Consider the following 23,227-nt stretch of genomic DNA (forward strand, 5'->3'; position numbering starts at 1 on the left):
CCTAACTAAAGTGTGTGTGTATCACCCTTTTTTGGCAGACGTGACTCAATCTACTGGACAGACAAGGCATTTCAGATGCAATTATATAGACATTAACCATGTCTAAAGCAGCACTGCTGTATAGTGTTTCTACATTGCATCTACCATTACAATTACATTGTGTGTTATTGCATTATCTGTTGTTTGTTGATGTGAATAAGGTGGGATGAGACGTTGCTCCGACTACCAACGCTGCCAAATTGCTCGCGAGAGTATCAATAAAACTGAATTGACTCAAATTTTATTGTATTCAGTAGTATGAGATAATAGCTTTACTGGTGAGCTGAGGATTTTCTTGCTCAACAGCAGCAACAACAACAACAACAACAAGCACCTAATTCATTCTGCTCCGGTCTTTGGTGTGATCGTCTGCAGCAAGGCTGTAGGTTTGGTTTTAACTTTGGTAGGACATTTTTTTGTTGGATGGCCAAAATAACTGTGTATGTGTATTTGCTCTCTATCACTCCTTTCTCTTTCATAGGCACATGTGCACACACACGCACATAAAGAGCCCGACTGCAAAATGTTTACTTTACTGAATATGCATTTGCTGACTTGCCTGAAACTGGACTTTTATCATGATTTTTCTCTGATTTTTACATTTTATTTTATTGACAGACTACTTACTATACATCTGACACCAAAATTAATATTTAAAAATAACATATCACTGACTGTCACAATAAATGTTAATAAAATAAATGTATGGAAGCCTGTAGGTAATGTGCTGCTCTGTAACTCACTGCTGGAAGGTTTTCAAACCTCACCTGAGATTCCTGTTCTTGCAGTTTGTGGATTTGGGCGACACAACACAATGATGCTCAAACCTCTTTACATCATCTCAAAAACTTGGTGAGATCTTTCATTATGACATCAGAGCTCACCTGTCTGTGTGACAGGATTTTCATAATAAAATGATGCCTGACAGTCACAAACAGATCAGTCAGACAAGCTTTGGCTAATTTAACTTATAAATAATGTTCATGTCTCAATGACATATATGCAATAATAACTCTGCTGCTGAGCCATTCATGGAAAAAAGGAGAGAATATTTCTGCCACTAATGTCAAAGATGAATGTTTGGATTGATTACAGAACGTTCTCTTTAATTAAGCTCAACTGTTACTGACATTTTGCTTCTTCTTTAAAAAGGACCAGATGTGTTAATTTGATTTTGGGAGGAATTTTCACCAACAGTAATATGTACAACAGTAAGTTGTTTAATTAACAGCAGGTCTAACACCTGAAATTAAATATAATATCAAATAATCTTAGTTTTGTTCAGTGAAGTTGTTTTCAATTCTGCTACATTTGGAAGGTTTAAACTATAAATATTAACCGCTTCAGATTCTCCACCTCACTGACTCCACTACTGCTGCTGCTGCTGCTGCTGCTGCTGCTGGTCAACAATGTGTACAGCTTGAAGTTGAGGGTTGCCAGATCATCAGGTCGAGGTTTTGCAGAAAAAACAAACCTGGAAACTCTGCAGAGATCTTACTGTTAACATTACATGGAGTTAAAGTTATTGTTTGAGATTGGCAAACATTGTTAGGGACAATCCAGCATCACATTTCTATTGGGAGGGACGTGTCCTCACCGTCCATACCCAAATCTACACCCATGGTCTGCAGGATCCCCCGGGGAATACAAGGCTCCTCTTTCATATACTTTTCAATATTTGACACTAACATCCATACGTGTCAGTTTAAGATCTTCCCTCACGTTTTGATCACAAAAGAAGGGAAAGATGATGTAACTGAATGTGCATTAAGGCATGATTGAATTTGTTGCTGATTAAAACAGCAACTGAGTTTTTATTTTTTCTTTGTGAAATAAATTCATTTCTTCTTTGAAAAGTTTTAAATTCACTTTGTTCCCAGCATGTAGAAGTTAATATCTGGATTTCTAAAAATTGTTTAATTGTCTCCTGACACAATAGGGTCAAATTAAAGTATAAGTGACAGCATCAGTGATTCTAATGGTTTTCAGGCTACACACATGCATCAGCATACACATCCACACGCATTTAAGAACATAAATAACAAGATACTTTACAAAAAAGTCAGTAATATCCCTTAGATTTACTGAACATGGGTACATTAAACTACCAAATTTTCAAACCCAGAGAAATCTGTAATTTTAATCAAGGTAACGGTCTGTTTCTTTTGGTTGCCTGTCAGTGGCGTCATACCCCCTCTACCAAAGATTATACGCGTCGGCATTCTGGTTGTCCACCAGAAACTGTCATAAATTGAATTTTATTCAGTTTAAGTCACATTTTTATGATAAACTTTTTAGATCTTGGTGTTTTTTTAAGTATATGTTTTAACCGGATGAAGGATTTTAGTCATCGGATGGATCTCAAGTTATCAGAGAAACAAGCTAAGCAAACGTTAGCAGCAGCTCAGCTCACACAAAACCCCTCCCAGACGTCCTATATTGTATGTTTATGTCAGTATCATCATTAAGTTTCCATTCCGAAAAAGATGCCTGGTTACTAAAAGCCGGGCAGCGTCCACCGCGCCTTCAACCCAGGTGAGGAAGAGGGTCACGATGGTGGATCACCTGATGTGGAGTTTTGGAGAGGAACTAGCTAAGTCAATTCTTATGTATATTCAAGAACTGTACTTAAAGGATAAGGTTGATGATACCCAATATTTAATATACGCCCCTCTCTCTCACTAAATTAAATCACCTGCGCCTCACTAATTAAATCATCCGTGCATACCTATATAAGCGTGTCTAACCCCTTTCTCTCCCGTTCGTCTCAGTTCTCACGCGCCCTACGACACGCTTGCATCGTAAACGCTTACCTCCCGCCTGTGCTCCGTGATCCACGTTCCTCGGCAACATATCGCCCACGACTAGATCCAGCAGTACCAACGAGATATCTCCTTCACCACCACATCCACATGGAACCCTTCTCCTCCAGACGCCGCGCTTCTGATCAGCTGGGATCCAGACGCTCCACACGCATCCACGCAATGGCCACTCGGACGTGGCTCTTTTCCAAGCGATTAGCATCTTCAACCGGATGTTTGAAAACCTCCGGCGAGCTCTCAAGGACACGGTCGTCTCACTCCTACGAAACGATGATAAAGACAAACTTTCCAACTCTATGCAGACTCTACTTCCATCGACCCTCTCTCCGGCAGGTCAGATCCTCCCGCTCTCCCGGTTTATTTTCCGCCGCCGGGCCGTCACACCGTTTACTTCCGGCTTCCCCGCCCAGCGACACCTGTACGTCGCACGTCGATGACGTCACGTCGCAGCCAACTGCTTCAGCCCTCTAGCAGGGCCAGGTCGTATCTTCCGCTGTGCCTGCCCCCTCCCTGTGTGATCTGTCGTGTTTTTCCGTCTTTTCTCTCAGACCACGCCCCTCTCTCACTAAATTCAATCACCTGTGCCTCACTAATTTAATCATCCGTGCATACCTATAGAAGTGTGTCTAACCCCTTTCTCTCCTGTTTGTCTTAGTTCTCACGGCCCTCCCCCCCCAAACCCCATTTTTCTCTCTCTCCCCTCTCAATGGGCATCACGGTGGCTCAAAGTGGTTAGCACTTATGCCTCACAGCAAGAAGGTCCTGAGTTCGAACACTGGCCGTCCCAGGTCCTTTCTGTGTGAAGTTTGCATGTTCTCCCCGTGTTCGCGTGGGTTTCGCCAGGTACTCCGGTTTCCTCCCACCATCAAAGACATGCTCGTTAGGGTAAATACTTCTGCATAAGTAATTCTTCTTGTCCTGTTCTAGAAACCACAGGGGGATGATGAAGCAGAAAGCTCATCGAGACATGTCCCCCACCCTGAGTCTCAACCCCCGGGTTCCTAGACGCTCCAGCCTCTTTGTGATTCCATTTGGTCCCTGTCATCCCCACGCCATCGACCCCCTTCATCCCTCTCCTCGGCCCCATCATCCAACCGTACACAACCCAGACTAACCTTCAGCTCCCTGTCATCCCCCGGCAATCGACCCCCTTCATCCCTCTCCTCGATCCCCATCCAGCCCACCATACACTCCTCATCCAATCCTGAACCCTCTCTACAATCCAAATAAAACTACTTTTTATACCGTTCAAATGGCGTGGTCTTTGTTAGTGAACTGTGTGTCCAAAGCTAGATATATTATATTCATGTGTACCATAGAGCACAAGCAATAACAATAAAGTGACCCAAACTGTTGCGCTGGGCAACTGGGCAGTAGTTTATTTGGATTTAATCCCACAAACGCCATCCTGCTGCTGGAAACACTCACTGGAGCACCAAATGTGTATTGATGTGAAGTTGGAAATAGTCACCAACAAATGCACTTTTTATCTCTGTCTGAGTAGTATTTGCTAAAAACTATAGTGCCCTGCTGTTGAAATTATTTAAGCTTTTATTTAATTGCACAATATACTTTATATAAATGAGTTATTTTTAAAGATTTACATCTTCAGAGGGAATGAATGGGCTCCAGACAGGGTAGAGAACTCAAAGTATTTAGAGATGAACACATTGATGGTTTTGTTCTTAACATGGGATTTATTGACAATAAGGAGAATATAGTACAATTTGACTATTTTAATTTTGAGCTACTTCATACCTGCTGTTGAAAGTCAGTTAGTATCTAGTTGATACTGAGTCTATAATACACTGACAGGTCTATCACAGGGCTAACACATGTAGGCAGAATACCATGTAGGCGGTCACTCCGCTTGTCTGCAGTCCTCAAGTCTCACTTACATTTACACCAGCTGGCACATACACTCTCCTCTTCACATGCCCTGAATATCTTTGGACTGTGGGAGAAAACCAGAGCGCCCATAGGAGGATCATCAAATCTTAATTTGCTACATAACTAGTAATTATAGCTAAACAAATACATACAAAGTACAACATTTCCGTTTTCTCTCTTTTCCTTTAATGTTGTGGAGTAAAAGTCTAAAATACGATACAAGTAAAGTGCAAGTACCTCAGAACTTTACTTAAGTGCATTCCTTATGTAAATGTACTTCACATTTCACCACTGTCAGTAATATAACTGATAATGATAGTTATCTTATAACTGATATAACTGATAACTGATAGTTATATTATTGACGGTAGAGGCCACTCTGCCGCCTACATATGAGTACTTTTACTTAATAATTTAAGTACATTTTATATAACATACACTAGTTTCATAAAATTCTTTCTTGTAATAGAGTATTTTTACATTGTGGCATTGCTACTCTTTTCTTTCACCACTTCTAGGCAATCACAAACACTGAAGGAAATTTTGATGTTCTGGGAGAGGACAAGGAATTCTACTTTTAAACTGCTTTGCAATTTGTTCCCATTCATAAGGTGCAGTCTTTCCACCTAACTCTAAATCTTCTCCAAAGCACTCAACGTATCATTTTATATGCTGTAATGTGGATTTGTCCCTCATCAAATGATTTCTGAGCCTCTAAAGTTGCTGTGATTATTAATGTCAATTCATCCCATCCACTCCTCCAAAATGCACTCCGCTTAACTAGTGGTGAATTGTATTCTTTTGTCTCTTTTAAGACATTCTTAAAAAAAAAAAAAAAAAAAAAAGCTGGGTAGAGGCCATTAAGAGAAAAAGCACCAATCAGCCTTTACAGTCATTCTTCTTTATCAAACACAAGGGAGCTCAAACAAAAACCTACTCAGGTTGTAAATGGTCGAAATGTCAATTAGAAAAAAAATCATCATTAGGTTTTATTACTCAAATTAACAGTTCCTCTCAACCATTTAAATCTTCACTGCTGTTCGCTGTTAAAAGAGAGCAGATTTTTTTCCTTTTTCTTTTCTTTCAGTCTTAGTAGTCAGACACATCTCCCTTTGGACTCTGACGGAGTGATTTTGGAGGTATTATATTCATGAGGGGTTCCAGTAATTGGATTAAATTGGTTCCAGAATGTAGCAATTTATATTATAATATCCCATTACTTCTAATACTGTTCTTAATTAATTAGCCTGATTTTTTTGGTCCGTGTTCCTGATAAGTTAAGTTGGCTCAGGAGGAGATCTGTCCCACGGTGGCGCCTCACCGAGCTACATCAGTCACACACACCTGGACACAACACACGAGGTGGAGGAAAATCCTGTCGCTCACTGCTGAGTAAAAATGACCTTCGTCTTTATTGAAATGGAGGAAGAAGAGGAGGATTTACATGCGTGGTCCTAAAAAGATCACATGCAATTTGTACAGTTCCTGCGTGTGTGTGTGTGTGTGTGTGTTAGAGAGAGAGCGTGGTTACACCGACGGGCCCCCACTGAGCAAAAGTTCAATATCATCACCTGTCACTCTCGCAGCCTTTGTCTGATTTAGCTTTAATATGAGGAAGTAATTCTCCTTTGAATATAACAAATTAATATCATTTTCAAACAATTTCCATATGCAAATATGATTTAATCAAGTAAATTAAACTCTCAAATGCGACGCCTGAGGGCTAAAAGTGAGCCGTGTGTGTGGGCAAGTATGAGAGAGTAAGACTGTGTGTATGTGTGCGTGTGTGTGTGTGAGTCCGAGGCCCTTGTGTTGCACCTTCCTCACTGCGTGTGTGTATGCTCCCAAGTTTCACGCTGCCAGTGTTTAAGTAGCACAGTGGTAAAAGCTTATGAGTAAGAAGTAAACAAGCTCCTAAATACCCTGCTTAAATAAAGTGGGTGATTTGTGCACAACCATAATTCCTTTAGAATCATAATGCCTGATGAATCGTAGCTCTTTCCCCCCCGTCCAGCCTTTATAACAAGCTGCCACTTTGCTCACAAATCTACTCGATAGTTGATAGATCGTAGCAGTGTCAACAACAACAACAAGGTGCCAGAAAAAAGGATGCAGGGTGATTTTAAAAAAGCTTGCTTCTCTCTGTCGTTGTAGTTCTTTTTCTAGTTCATCCCTGGTTACTTTGGCTCTGACCTTTGACCTTCTTGTTTGCAATTTCTAGTCATTTGTGGTGACATTTATTAAGTCTGTCTCCTTACCTGCTTATGTTCTTTCTCGCAATAATATAATACTTGCAGTGTTGCTTTTCCACTAGGAAGCCAGGGTCCTAAATATCAGTGTTGGAATGTAACTAAGTACATTTACTCAAGTGTTGTATTTAACTTCAATTTTGAGGTTCTTTACTTAAATATTTATATTTTTTACTACTTTATACTTTTACTCCAGTGCATTTCAAATAGAAATATACCACTACATTTGGAGCTTTAGTTGTTATAATATTTTTCATACAAAACATAAGATTACCTTCTGAAATGGGATGCATTTGTTCATTGCAAAATTCCATCCTATTAAGTCCTTGTTGCCTGTAATTAAACGAGAGAAAGTCTAACAGTGCAGTAAGAATCCAAACTGTTTTCAGTGCAAATCAGTTCCCAGTTCAATATTTTCTAAAATCAAGCTTCATTTTTCACAATGCTAGTGCATCTTGCTTCAAGATGCAAACAATACAAACAAGACAGGTTTATTTAAATTAAACTGAAATAGTTTTATCACACACATGTATTCATTTGTTTTAAGTAACTAAGGTTATAGCTTCAATCATAAATTATAAGATTATGAGTTTGGCACTGTTAGGGATTGAACTGCCCAACAGTACATCAAGTAGTTATGATTAGCTCCAGCTTGACTAGTTGCAATGGTAAAATGCTACTAACACATTAGTACATCAGTAACAATGATCCAAATGTAATTTATATATAAGACTATGACTATAAGACTATGGTCTGCTCTATAGTACTTTAATTGTTCTTATAATACTCCTGTTCTTTTACTAATACTAGCAGTCAAAAGTTTGGACACACTTTCTCATTCAAGAGAATGGAAAGGTGTGTGAGAACCTTTGACTGGTACTGTGCATAAAAATTTATTTTGACATTGGTATATTATTACTTTTGCATAAGTAAAGGCTCTGTATACCTTTTCCACCACTGCTAAATAGTGACTTTTTCTCAGTGTAGACATGCAGGCTTCATTCCAGCTTCCATAACTCAAAAAGATCAGACACTAAAATGTGTACAGTATGTGTAGCACAAAAAGGCACATTTATCAATCACATCGCTCAGTCATCATGGCAAATGAAGCAAGTTCATCACCAGAACACTGTATAATACCACATACCGTATGGAGCAGGGTGCAGAATGATGGGAAACACAGTAGTGGGTACCTAGTAGGTTTATATCTGCCTTGAGCCAGACACTAGGCTCCAACTAGTTGTAGCTGTCTGGAAATTAGTTAAACTTAACTTATTTCTAGAGCCCAACTAAAATTAATAGTGTATTTTTAAATTTTTATTTACTTAGCTTTTCAAAGCTTTTCATTGTATATATTGTATATATTGTATATATAAATATATGTTGCTCAATTGCTCAATACATAACTTGGTAACAAGTATTTAAAACGGAATTTCAGGGATCCTTATTACATGTTTTTCTGTATAGTGTGGTATGTGTTTATGTTAAAGCTGCATTATAATTTTTTGCCACCTGGGGGAAGCAGAACAAGCGGATGACTGAACATTATTCAGTTGTTATGGCTAACGTGTTAGCAAACAGCTCCCTATTTACACATCCAGCAGACATGATGCAACATTATTCTTTTGGAGTCTGGCCATCTGATGACCTTTTGGTTTCCACAAACTCCTGAGAAAAATATCTGTCTCTTTAGCTGCTAAATGCTCCACTAAGTTAACAGCTAGTTGCTAACTTTGTCTGCTGTTTGGTGCTGGGCAGGTAGTGTACGGAAAACCAAAACAATTAGCTAAAAGTGCTTAAAAGGGAACTGCAGAGTTGGTAATAATTTTCTGTGTGTTTATCACTATGAGCAATACCTTTCATATTATACATAGTGATTTGATTTGTTAATACAAAAAATAATGAAGTGCAGCTTTAGAAAAAAAAACAAATGTTAGCTTGTATATCATTTTAAGACTTTTTTTAAATTCCACTATCAGTTAGGTTCTACTTATTTCTAAAATATTCTCACTTATCAAGAAATTACAAATAAAAAGCACAACAATCAGATAGTGTATGACACAGAATGTTCAGGAGTTTTGTATTTCTTTGCTTATAATGCCATTTGAGCTTTCTTTTAAGTACATGTCTTAATTTTGAGTTTTAAAGTGTCTCTTTGATCACTTCTTGTTTGGAGTTACACAGTGTGGCTTACAGGCATTGCTTTAGTATCTCTCTCCATCTTATTCTAATGTTATATTATAATAAAGGTGTGCAATGGCCATACATTTATAATTCCTAAGATGTTGTCCCTGTGTCACAGAGTTGCTGACCAGCAAGAGGTTTCCATCCTTTAATAGTGTATTACTGGCTAACAGCTTTATATTTAATCTCTTCCCCAGGCCTGCAGCAATGGACTCAGACACAGTCATATTTTTCACCAGAGCTTGTCATACCTCGCTATGAATAATTTGGAGCTATTCTTGGGGCCAGTGCTATTGCTCTTCGACTGGATACAGCAGTGTGAGACACACAGGCCACGAGGCGTCGAAGCCAATCATCCGCTTTCACAGCTCCCATCTTGCAGCCATTTTGCAGCGGCCATATTTAATGTGTCTTGATCCACTTGGGACTGTAAAATGGTGCAAATGAGATCAAGACAGCATATTGTGTGACCTTGATAACAAGTGGCAGTATCAAACAGTCAGATGGAAGTGTTTTTCTAAAAAGTATATCCACTGCTAATTTTCAGCAGATTTGAAACAGCTTACTGATCAACAGGTAGTAGCGCCTTCACGAACAAGCAATCTTGTAGTTTATTATAAAGCATCCATCAGATGTTTTCATGTTGGGAATGTGTAGCTAATGCTTATCCTCCTCCTCGTCTGTTTGTATCATCCTCAAATCATAACTCTGTAATCATCTTTTTTCAACGTGTAGATTATCATTTATACAATTATTTCTTTGTCCACACATCTCTTCAAATGTTCCTTAATTCGTCATAAATCCATAGTGAATGTACATGTGCAGAGTGAAATCTATCATACATTGTTTAAAATGAGGATTCACAGCATGCAATGTCATCTTCTCTCTTCATTTATTAGTGATCCAGTAAAACCAGTGAGAAACATACAGTATATACATTAGCTTACCATATCTAGCGATGTTAGCTAGCTAGGTAGAACTGAGTAATAACACCATAAAGTTTGACTTTACATTTCAAATGTTTAACCCTTTGCCACACGTGTTCTGATAAATGTGAGGTCATACAAAGCTGAACCTCAAACATGAAGGGTCACTCCACTGATTTTACATGTCAAAGTCGATTTACTAAAAGAGTTGTATAATGTTTCTGTAGCTCAGCAGGAGCTTAGTCAAGTCTGAGAAAATGACCCTGATGATGTCATCAGAGTTATCTTGGATTGGGCATGTAGACTTCAAATTTGTAACAGAAAGGTTGTGTTACCACCTGGGGTTGTGGAGTTTAAAAACCTGGGAGTTTACATATATTGGTTCTAAAAAAAACAATCAAGTGAGCTGCATCATGGAAAGTGTAGGATCCAGTGTTTTTGGAGTTTCACCCTTACTAGGGACTGGAAGTCAGAATATCTTGGCCTCATTCAACTCCATGAAAGAGCAATACTTCATTACTGGAGTGGCCTTTTAAACATATAAATATGTGGATGGTAATGTTGTGTGATGGTTCTGTGTAAAACCAAGCTGAAATGACTCTTGAAGGGACAGACTCACTCCATGGACATGGACAGTGTGGTGGACATGCATGTGGTTTCTGTTTATACTACACAGGTGTCTGTATAGGTGGACATCTTCACACGTGTGTCAGTGTGTATAGTACATGTAAATGACAAATTTTACATCATGGACACAGAGAGTGTCATTTGAGCTTAACTTAGACTGTTTTAGAGCTGCACCTTCATGTCTGGAATGTAGAAAATGCATCTTTGTGTCTCCTCATACTGTATGCAAGGTCCTGTCATCACTGTATGTTAACACGTCAGCATACACTCTGTGTGCAAAAGCTCTGCTCCACCACACAGACTGACTCAGCTGTTGTCAGGGTAGCATTAGTAGTTCATAAAGAAGTGGCTTAATAAAACTTTATATTTCTTTAAATAAAACTAAATAGGTAAGCCCTAATAATTAACTCAGTTTGTTCTTAAAGGCTATTTTAATTCTGCTGGTTGCAGCATTTGAACCAGTGGCATGCTCAGCTTTGTCTTGGGTGCCCTTTTTAAATGGCACATCAAATTTTTTTTTTTTTCTTGTCCTCACACTGCCTGTGTCTGTGTGTGGACAAGAAACACCGTTGTGACAGATGTATGCTGCTGTACTCTCCCCCCGAGTGCCCAGTCTGCCATGGACCTTGCATTGGCTTGCTCTGCTCCGAGAGCCCTAACAGAAAATAATAAGGAATTCCAGAATATTTTTCACACATTTTCATGCCTTCCATGCTTTTTCAGAGCCAATTTTTTTCACCCATTTTTCTGAAAGTATCTATGCATGCCCATGACTTCAATTATCTTGAATGGTTCTGCTGAGGTAAAGGTCATGTAAACGCATTTAAGAATCTCGATGCCGTAGGTAACACGTCTGAATTGTGTTGCAAAGCCCCAAAAGGGGTTAAAGATGCCCAGTGGAGTTGTCTTATAAACAAAGACAAGTTATATTTATATGAAGTGTTACTCAATTCAAACTCATTGTGTGCATCCTTGAGTTCTAACACACATGTTGAAAGCATTTCTTACTTGATAGAAGTCTTCTTCTCTGCCTTTGCTGGTGCATTGCTGTGTTTTTTGGCACATTACCACCACCTTTAGCTGAAAGGAATAACGTGATAGATGGCATATACAAACAAAACTGGGGCCCACAAGTAAAAACATAGTTCCATAATGCTATGAATGGTCAAAAACTTCACAGGGCACCTTTAAGAGTGCAACTTTTAAGAGTACAACTTTCTGGTACTATAAAGAACCTTTTTTTTTAAGAGTGTAGGCACAGAAGTTTGCCTCGGCAGATGTAATTTTAAGGTCTTTTATTCCAAGGTCTAAATCAACCATATACATGACGTAGCACTAGAGAGGAAAAATCTGACTCACACACAGACATAGAAAGTGATCACAGGCAGGAAAATTGATTTAAAAACAACAACAATATGCAGCCGGTTCGTTGGCCATCTCCTAAGTGAGGAGGACAGCGAGCAAGAACAAAAAAAAAAAAAACACCTCGGCTACACATGACTGTTTGAACCGCTTGGCGTTGCCTAGGAGAAGCTTATCTATTGTCACGGCGATGAGCAGCAGGAATGTAATTCGACATTACATGAGGTTGGACACTGGCGGCTTACTGGTGTGACACATCCGTGACATGCTTCGAATTAACATGCAATGGTGTCAATTAAAAGCATGAAATGCACTTAGGGGAGGCTCGAATGTTTTCCCTGCGCCCGAACAGCCTGAGACAAAGTGACGGAGGACGTATGATGGGTTTCTATCACACTGTTTACATGAAGTGTGTGTCGAACTGACAATTAGCACCACGTGCAAATTCTGGGTGGGTGATTATGGAGTTGGACGGCGGTTCACAAGTCGCATGTTATCCACAACAGAAGTGAGGTTGCAATAATATCACTGGAAAAGAGAAAAAAACAACCTAATCACACAAATAACTGCAGCACCTTTGGTTTGATTACAGCCACCTACTAGTTTCCTGCCCAGATGGCCGAGTAGAAATACTTTGAAGTAACAGACAGGAACATGCACAATATTTCACCTACGCCACGCGAGTGAGGATTTGCTCTTTCATCACACTAAACAGCGGTGGTGTTTGTACGGTCATACTCTATTTTTTCACATCTCATTGTTGTCGTCTCGCTGCGTATCAGCTCACAACTGGGACTCACATGAGTGTGGAATTGTGTCTCGGCTTGATGTGCTGGAAATAGAAAAAAAAAAAAAAAAACACAATGAAGGTAGTTCAAGGGATGGGTAATGACGGACAGACAAGGAGACGGCGTGTTTGCATGGGAAAGAGCGAGAAAGAGTGTGTGTAAGAGAAGGGGGGAAAGAGATCGGGGTGGAGTGTGTGTGTGTGTGTGTGTGTGTATGTGTTTGCCCCCTACGCTACAGTCTCACACTGTCTCAACTTCTGCTGCTCATCGTCGGTGGTGTAATAACAATATCACTCATCTCATATCCTCGGCTTACTTTGCTTCCCCCGCCGCCGCCCCCTCGCTCCACATTTATCATATTCATTTGATATTCAGAAATAAATGTAGCAGAAAGAGAATAATGCACCTCCTGTACGCGCCGTTCATTACAGATACATTTACATGGGGGTTTGCCTTCATGGTTTCAAATGGAGCACTGTTCACTGGTGTTCCTCACATTTGTTAAAGGGGGGCGGGGGGGGGGGGGGGTAGTTCTCTTCACATTAGCACTATCAGTGAGCGATGATAAATGGGTCGATCTATCCATCTCTGCTGTCACATTCATAAAAGAAATTTGGCCTTCGTCAAGGGAATCAAGCGCCCAGCTGTAATATCCGCAACACGTATCCATCAAGTCTAACTTGAGACGTATTGAAACGCTATAGTGAATATACCTGAGTGAATAATATTTCATCCATGATAATGCAGCAAATACTCGCTGAAAAATCTGCATTTTTCCGTCTCAGCAGCAGAGGACGGCGGAGGAGGTGGGCTACTGATCATATTCAATCTGGAGGCGATCATGTAAATAGCCCTCCATCTTGGGAAGGCGATATGCAAAGCAGCCCGTCTCCCCTGTGTCAGGATCAGATTAATGGAAACCTAAAAGTGGGAATTACGGCCCTTATCCGGCGCGGCGTTCTGGGGAGGGGCCGGGATAAGGGCCCTGGGGGAATCTGCCTGGTTCAAAGCCCATTCCTCTGGTTAAGGAACTCGCTAAGATCCATGCACCGAGGTGAAGGGTAATTTCCTTTGATATTCAGCAATGTATTACTGTATGTAGTGTGCAAGCTGCATGCCCCACTGGCTCTGAGTGTATGTGTGAAAGTGTATGCATGTGTGTGTATATGCAACATGCAAATGTATGCACACACAAACAGTCAAACAAAGAAGTCATGGCTGTAAACAACATTATAAAGAGTGGACGTAACGCTGCGTGATCATGATCTTATGATAAATCCAGAAGATCTGTGCCAAGACTGTTCGCCTCGCCGGCTAAAAGATAATCAACCTCTAATGTATGACTGCAGCAGGTTGGAGGACGAACCCGAGCCTCAGTTACATCCAATCCAACAGGGATTTGATGCTAGTTAGCCTGTTAGCCTTGGCCCACTTAAAAGTGCAACAAAAACAGCACCACTGAAAGCATTAATTAACAGCATATATAACCCACGAGTGCATTGTAACTGCAAAAAAACAAAACAACCTCAAACATGTAACCCACAGTTGTGAATTCCCTTCCACAAATCCTGCCAGATCGCCAGGAGAGACAGGACAACAATCACGTGTATATAAATATATATATATGTGCCATTCCAATTCAACAAAATAATGTAAGAGTGGTCTTGGCATAACCAATATCAAAGGCCAGCTTTTCATCTGGCTTGATCCTCGGGGTTGGAGGCTTTGTGCGCTCTGTGTGGATATGACAAGAAGCCTAAGTCTATTACCTGGAGCTCGGCGTGTCTACAGGTATCTTATCGAGGCTGCCCACAGTGTGAGGCGCTGCAATATTCACCGCCACCTGACTTAAAGGTGCTCTGCGAGGATGGGTAATATGGAATCAAACCACTCGCGCACGCACGTCACACGCAGGCATATGCACAAAACAAAGCTCACAAACACACTTCAGACTCTGGTAAACTCCACCAGCTTATGTACAATAACAAAAGGAAAGGCAGCAGTTGGATTTCATTAAGAGTGCGGATGAAGTATTACAAGAGGCTATCCAAATAAGTCCTTCTTCTCTGTTATATACGTCTTTTTTTTTTCTCTTTCCTCCACTCACTCTCTCTCTCTCTCTCTCGCTTTCTTGCCTCCTCACTCATGCTGATTGTCTCTCTCCCCACACTCTCCTGGTTCCTCCACCCCCTGCTCTCTCTCTCTCTCTCTCTGTCTCTCTCTCTTCTTTCCTCCGTCAGCCTCTTTACTATTCATTGAGATCCAATCGAGTGTTTGGCACTCCTCCAGCCCTTCCGCCCCTCCTCTCTTCCCTCCTTTGGCTTGCTTAAATTTGAATAATACATGACCTGGCCTAGCGGTGACATCACCGGCACACACATACACACATTCACACATATGCACTGTACATTCACCTACACATAAACAATCTGACTGGAGGATGAATCTTCTTTTATATACACTCCGGACGCACAGCTGCTCACAATCTATACTGTCAACAATTTATCAACGAGAGGCCAAGTGGCGCTGGCTATGTGTGTGTCATATGTGTGTGTGTGTGTGTGTTTCTGTGCATATTCCTGGTGAATTTTCCAGTATGAGCACTCTTGTGTGGGGTTTTTTTTTTAGTATAAAAGCTCGAACTGTATGTTTACACACCTGTGTGTCTATCTGCATGTGTATGTGTGATGCAGTCAGAGCATCTGGCTCCTCTCTGCTCCCCAACATTAGCACAGACAAGAGAATCAGTGGACTATTGAATGCAATTACAGTGTGCGGGCCAGACAATAAAGATTGATGTGCTTTCACCTTTTATCACACACCAAACATACCAGAGGTTAAAGCCTGTGAGCCTTGAGCTGCCGGCATTCTAATAATGATTGAAAATATGCCACCAGAGTAAGGAGGTATACTTATGGAAAAAATACAGGAATGCATAAAACAAAAGGGAGCTTTTTTTTTTTTTTTTCAACTACCCGGTTGGATGCTCTGTGCAGGCCACTTTGCATTCACTGAGATCACAACATGAAGGGAAATAAGGTGTTTTTTTTGTACAGTATGTTCCTGTTATGCAGGTGATACTGGGTGTAATATAATCACAAGTGTGACTGAATATATTTGTTAATGACTGTTAATGACAAAAATGAAACATTGACAAGACAAAGCACACTTTAAATACACTTAATAACATTACTGACAAATACAGAGTTGAAAAAAGGAATTTCAAAACACAGACTTTAACAGAATCTCTGTATATTTTTGTTGAAGATTGAAGAGGAGACACAACACATAAACAATCACATTAATGTGTGACTTCTCTCCCAGCATGCCTGGGTCATCCTCTCACTTACATCATCATGTGTTCATCATTTTATTCAGTGACACTAAATGCAGTTTGCAGGGAGAAAAAAAACTATAAAGTTGTTAGTGCTTTAAAAAAAATCACCTCCAGAAAACTGCTGGTTGTTACTGTCTTTAGATCTTGTTGCACTTGTACTGTTCACTTCATCTGATGGCTGCACTTGTTTGAATAGTGTAGTTTCAGGTGTGAGACTATTTCTACTTATTTGTAATGCTTTCTTAGATCTTAGTAGCCTTTCCTATACATACTGTATGTTGGTATTACCTGATATAAATGTACTAATCAGAACATTCTGCATGTCTAGATGTAGGCTATTTCTTAAATTATATGAAATCAGAAAGCATTTTTGCATTTTAATCTTATATTTTGTGAACAATTTTTAACACAGCTCTTTAAGACTAAAGCAGTTTGGCTTCTGTTGGCAATCATTTCAAAACACATCAGTGATATATAAAGATGATGTGGCACTATTTACACGTGCAGACAAGGAACAACATTAGCATTCATTTAGTGTCATGTTTCTGACAGCCCAATGAATGTGCAGGTCCAATACTGCATAATGTGCAAGTCACTTTAGCACTGTGTTAGTCTCCATCTACTCCTGAGAAAAATATCCGCTGCGTCCGGAGACACTGATGAGAGCAGCGAGTGAAGCAAAACCATCAACACCAAAACAATGAGCTGAAAGATGCTAAAAGGCTCGACAGCAGAGTTAATGTCATTACCAGTGATGCCTTTCACATTACATGTCATCATTTTTTCAGTTTTTTTTTCCAACTAATTTATTGATGACTAATAATTTTTTTTTAAAAACTAGATCAAAATTTTCAGTTTTTGTCTAAAATTTGACTAAATTAAGAAAGAAGTTGACTAAATATGATTTTTTTAAAAATTGAGGGGTAAATCTAAAAAGAGTTGAAAATTGTAGCTGTTCACATTGTTTAGTATCTTCCGTTTTTTTTCCAGCATAATCAGATGGAAAGGTTGGATGTCTCTGTGCATGTGTGAATAACAGTGAAACAACTGCTTTGTTTCTGTCCACAGAGCACCAGCCGGCTGCAGCGGCCTCCCAGCTCACTCATCACTGCTGTCTAATTGCAGATTTTTTTTTCCTTTTCTCAAATCCTGAACTGAAATTTGACACGGTTCTTTACATGCATGAAAAGTTTCATGCCCCCATAGCCTCCAAACCTGCTCATATCTACTGAAATAATTTCACAAAGACACAATAGTTGATCTGTTTCATCCCTGCCAATGCGATTTATTTTGACATATCAAAGCAGTTTCTTTTCATCTAGGTGTTCACAGGACAAAATGTGCTTGGGAGTGACGAAGACGCGTTAAAATAGTTGGTTGCCAAAGACATACAATGCATCATGATGAAGGAATAATGGGAGACGGTGACCAAGGACAGATCTGAAAGAGGAACAGAGGAAACAAAGAGCAGGACAGAAGAGGAAGAGGAAAATGACAGGAGGAGACAAAGGACAAAAGAGGATAAAACACAGGATTTTTTTTGTAATTTTTAAACAGAGTAGCAGCCACAGGAATAGCAGAGGATGAGTGACAGAGTGATTGTTCTATTATGTGGCTGACTGGCCACAGCCCTCTAACATATGAACATGCATGTACGGCGGCTTTCTTCAGGCGCTGCTGTTGATTATTTCTGTCCTATTAGTGGCATTCTCCTTCAGTCAGTCTTCTTTTCTTTCTTTCTTTCTTTCTGTGCTCGGAGAGAATAAATACATTTTACCTTGAGACAAGGGGTGGAGCCCAATCCGATTACGTTATTCGGCAAAGCACAAATAGTGGGTTTGTATGAATATTTATTTCTTACAAATATTTTAAAATTATTTGTCTTTAAAAAAAAAACATGTCAAATAGCTTTAACTAACTATTTTTTTAGATGGTCTTCCTCATGTGAGCGTGGTGTTGTGCTCTACCTGCTTGTGCTGATGTGACACTGAACGGAGTTTGTGTGTGTGTGTGTGTGTGTGTGTGTGTGTGTGTGTGTGTGTGTGTGTGTGTCGCTGCAAATCTGTATATAATAAAAAATATATAAACAACATGGAATATTTTGAGAATACAAAGCAGTCTTGAACCACGAGTTGACCCTCAGGTAAATCTTCCAGCAAAATTGCAAAGGTGTCCATGTTTGAAAGTATTGTTGTCAGCTTGGTTAAATAAAAACTATGTGTTCATTTCCCCCTGACTGAGCAGCTGTCCATATTATATAATACACTTTGAAAGATGCTAATTTGTTCCATTTAATTGCTCTTCTACATTGACCTCTACCATAAATAAACTTCTTTGACTAAATAACCAAAAAGAACCAACTAATCCAAAGTATCAGGCCTTTGTCCTTGCTGACCGATGATTAGAGTTTGATCCATAATCCAAGGATAATTTGTTTGTGTTTACTCCCTGTCTCAACCTAACATAAACATCAATGCAATGCGGCAGATGCCTAATCTGTCCAACCAGCACTGGGCACACTGGATGTTGTTACCGTACTGGACAGTCAGCGCTGTGTTTACCCCGTTTCCAAACATATTTGCATATGAAACAGTGTCCTCAGATAATTCTCCAGGAAATATTAGCAGATTAGGAGCGGATAGGATTAATGTACGGCGCTATGGCATGTTCTGATACAGTGGAGACACACAGACACTGTCTGCATGTGTTGATGCAAATCATCAGCAGAAACACACACACACACACACACACACTGTCCCTCACAGAGATACAGGAAGCAGTAGGACGAGGGTTCACAGATCACCTGATAACAGTCAAATCCAGACACCTATTTAAAAAGCTGATATTTTAGTAGTAAACATGTAGGATTCCTTCATTATTTGACAACTCCCCCATCTGCCTAGTTGGGAGCCTTCCGTTAAGATGCTTATCTGAAATGTCAAAAAGAATTATGCCGATAGCAGTCGGTATGAATAGGGCCTACGCCGTCCCTGATAAGGACGCGTGTGGACTCCAGCGCTCTCCTCGCCAACACTGGATTTCCTGCACATCTAAAAAGGGCCTAATTCCACACTAATATGAATATGCCACCCGCTCCACCCCCCTCACTCCCACCTCCCAATGGAAAGAATTATGGTCCCCATGAACCGATCCTCACTCTCCTTACCTCTGCCACGACAAAAATGCCACGGTAATGTCAGGGGAGATGTAACGATTTAGATTCCGACGATTGTCCCATGTCAGCCGCCTTCCGTCGGCCCGGACGAGTTGATTAGAGCTGGGACATCAAAAGAGGCTCAGGGTGGAGATAAGGGGGGGTGTGAGTGGCGGGGGGGGGGGGGGGGGGGGGGGTGTTGGTGGGATATTAACGTGTTCCCCGTCAGGAATTAAGGCACAGGAGGAGTTTCAGCCAAAGTTCTGTCTGTCTCGCCTTCTGCTATCTTGAAAGAGTTGGCAGTGACTCTGGCTTTTTTGCATAAGAGCCGAGATAATCTGAGCCTGTTTAGATCAATTAATGGAGAGATAGGGAGTACAGTAAGTAAACTGACGAGGGCGTGCAAAAGTCAGCTGTGCGCATGTGGGTATGTGGTGTGTGTTGTAGTACTTCTATAGCAATAAATGTCCTCACAAAGATGGAGAGATGTGCAAATTCTGTGACAGTGATGTCACCTTGTCAGTCTTTACTTGTACATGTGGCTAGTTTCAGGTCAAGAGTTTGGTTTAATGGTGACAGTCAGAGGGGAAAATATGTAAAATGAGTACAATTGGTAAGATTTCATAATGACCACAGTGCTCTTGGTTCAGCCCTTATCATTTTTTCTGTCTGCTGGACTACAATAAGTGTTTGTCTTTTTTGCAATTTTTCTTCCTCAACCCATTCCCTCCTCTCTGATACTCTTGAGACTGGCAGTCAAACACATCACAGCGTCATGTCATGTAACGACGCCCATATCACACACCAAACACACCATACAGACGGAAGCAGTAGTCGAGGTACATTTGTGTTGATCAGAGGAAGGAAAGTAGTACAACTGCTGCTCTTCTGCAGAGTTGACATGTGTCAAGATGCTGCCAGTGTGTGACATTTTACATAGAAAACAAGTGAACTTTGCTTTGCTTCGTACTAAAAACACCACTGTCACTGGGCCAAAGAAAGGTAAAATTAGCTGATTTTGTAAAAGGTAACTATTATATAACTACTATAACATGATTCACATCACACATCATTGCTGCTACCCAGCACCCCTTTGGAGATTAGGGAATAAAAGAATGGTACTAAATGGAAGGTCCTCATTAATACAAGTGTGCAATGAATGCATCTTGTTCTCCAACTTATTTTAAGTTGTTAAATTTCCAAATTTGCAAATGTAGTTATAGTACTACCCCTTTATTTCAGTGTGTGTGTGTGTGTGTGTGTGTGTGTGTGTGTGTGTGTGTCTTCTCTTCAGCATCCGCCCTTTACCAATTCCCATTCCCTCCTCGCCCTCAGTATCTCAATTTAACACGGCAGCCCTTAGAGGTCAAAAAGACACCCCGGCGCCAGCTGTCCATCCTAAAGAGGATAGAGAGGTTGTGTGTGTGTTGGGGGGGTGGCGGCAGGGGAGGGAGGGGGGGGGTCATTAATTATACATAGGCCATATTTTGCATAACTCTCCTCCTCTGCCCCTTCACACCACTGTCAGGCTTTAGCAGGTTCAGAAGCGAGGGCTGCATCCGCTTCATGATAACATCTCCAATAACAATTAAGGGGGAAACATGTAATTTGCCAAGGAGAAAAAAAAGCTGTCAATAGGCTCCGTTGGCTTTGCATACTAAACACAGAGGCTGGAGCTGCTGCTTTGCTGAGGACTTCAGGGCTGCTATTTAAAGTTACAACATTAATTCTTTTTTTTCTTTTTTAAATTGAACCATATCTGAGATGGATGAAAGCCTGACATCAGCAAGGCTTCAAAAATGCTCTCTGTGTGGATTGCCCTTTAATTTCAACACTGACTGATGATGGTTGAAGAAAACTGGACATTAAAGGCAACACTGGGATCTAGAGGAACTGTTACTTACAGTAGAGGGGGTAACACATGGAACACAAAGGTACAATAAGGTGACATTTCCATGTAACACTAATATATTATGACAAAGGAACAGCTTTTTTTATGACATTGCCTTGCTGAACAAAACTTTGCAGTAACAGCAAAAAGTCTCATAAATAAAAGAGTCTAAGTCATGCAAATAACAGCCAATACTTAGTGTTAGTGTCCACAGAAAAGCTTTTATCATGTGACTACACCTGAGAGGGTGTGTAGTGTAAGTACACATCAGTCACATTCTTCAATTAAAAACTCTATAAAGGTTACTGAGTTGAATTGAATGCAAGAGAAGTTTGGCTATTTTGACTATTGTTGCATTTACAGAAGTGAATGACCTGCAAGCACTGGAGCTCCTCAATGTGTGTCGTCTTCCTTTTGCAGCAGTTTGCAGTTTCATTAAATAATCTAATGTTATTTTTCTTGTTCTATGATGATTTTTACAAATATGATGTGTACACAGATAATATCTGTATCTGTTTATGTCACAAAAATATCTGTATTGATATACGTATTTGGATTTATACAAGTGGGCATGGTTTATACAGGCAGTTTTGTTTTTTTTTTTCTGCCATTTATACTCCTGTTTACATACAGCACCAGTCAAAACTTTGGTCACACTTTCTCATTCAGGTGAAAGGGAAGGTGTTCCCAAACCTTTGACTGCTACTGTATATCTATACATTTCGCTGCCAACAACATAATATTTTAAGCATGTACCTGAATTAATGTGATTTGCATTTGAACCCCACCATGGAAAAAAGAAAAAAGCCTGGTCTGAGACTAAATTAAACAGTGAAATTAAAAATAATAATGATAATAAGTCAGAAATGCATCGGATCATAATGTGAGGAGGCCCAGATAACATAAAGTCGGCCTGATCTGTGTCTGTGTGTCTGTGTTTATAATAAAATAAAAAAGTCCAAAATCAGACAAGTTTCCTCGGCTCATTTGCATGCACTTTTGACAAGATCCCTAACGTCAGCTCATTTTCCAGCTTCCTTTCTTTTTCCAATAAAAAAATAACACCTGTGGCACATCAGTCAAGCTTTATTCCGTAAAGCACAACTAATCTGGTGAAAACTGATGAAAAATTATTAAGGGATGAAGGTTGCTGAATGTCCAAGTATTGAACTTGATAGAGTGAATCCTGCTGGTTGTAAGAAGGTTGCATGATTTCTGTGTTTCGATTTGAGTTATGACTCTAAGAAGAAGTGGTGTTACACTTGTGGAAAACTGTGTCAACTGGGTGACAGGTCCAGGAAGCAGAACATCACTGCAAAAATTCAGTCTTTTTCTGTTCAGAGTGCATTATCTGTGCATATCCAAATAATATATTCATATTTGTTAGTAGAACAGTGAAGTTGAAAGGGGATGAAATCAGTTCCTCATTTTTTCTTTTTTTCGTTATAAAGGAAAGAAGAGACAGGACTGAAACTGTACATTTCAACCTGCATCTATAGGAGTTTCTTCTTCCAACCACTGGGAAAACACCCTGATCCTTTTAAGCATGTATTCAGACTGACCCCATCCTTTCATCAAAAGTGATAAAAGCTTCGCCTTTACTTCTGATGCCACCTTCCCCCTAAGCTTCCCACCTCCTTACCTACAGTCACTCTATGTCTGCTACATCTGAATCAAGAATGCAAATGGGGCTGGAGCCTCACAAAGCCTGGGGTGACCTATATTACAGCTAATGATGGGCCACAGTGTCGGAAGAAGAGCTGGAATGAAAGAGAATTTGAATGAAGCTGACCCACATACAAAGGCACGACCAGTTGGAAAGGCATGTTCCCTTCCCACTAAGTAGGCCACAATGGGCTTCAGGATTATGCACAAGTTCCCCTTTTCTCCTGATGGATGGAAATGGAAGAAAGTGATGTGGAGCCCCTGGCAACAAGAGTCATTCCTTACACACACTG

At 40.2% G+C, this 23,227-nt stretch overlaps 1 protein-coding gene across 3 annotated transcripts in view; it reads right to left on the reverse strand.

Moving 5' to 3' along the window:
• The window catches only part of LOC121911615, a 336,594-nt gene extending 333,531 nt beyond the window's left edge, over nt 1–3,063 (reverse strand). For all 3 annotated transcript variants that reach the window (XM_042433259.1, XM_042433260.1, XM_042433261.1), the window contains exon 1: nt 2,853–3,063. In XM_042433259.1, the coding sequence (XP_042289193.1) occupies nt 2,853–3,063 (211 nt within the window). The remainder of the gene's footprint in view (nt 1–2,852) is intronic.
• Nucleotides 3,064–23,227: the final 20,164 nt, after the last annotated feature.

The sequence above is a fragment of the Thunnus maccoyii genome, chromosome 14, assembly GCF_910596095.1.
Source record: "Thunnus maccoyii chromosome 14, fThuMac1.1, whole genome shotgun sequence".
Taxonomy (NCBI): domain Eukaryota; kingdom Metazoa; phylum Chordata; class Actinopteri; order Scombriformes; family Scombridae; genus Thunnus; species Thunnus maccoyii.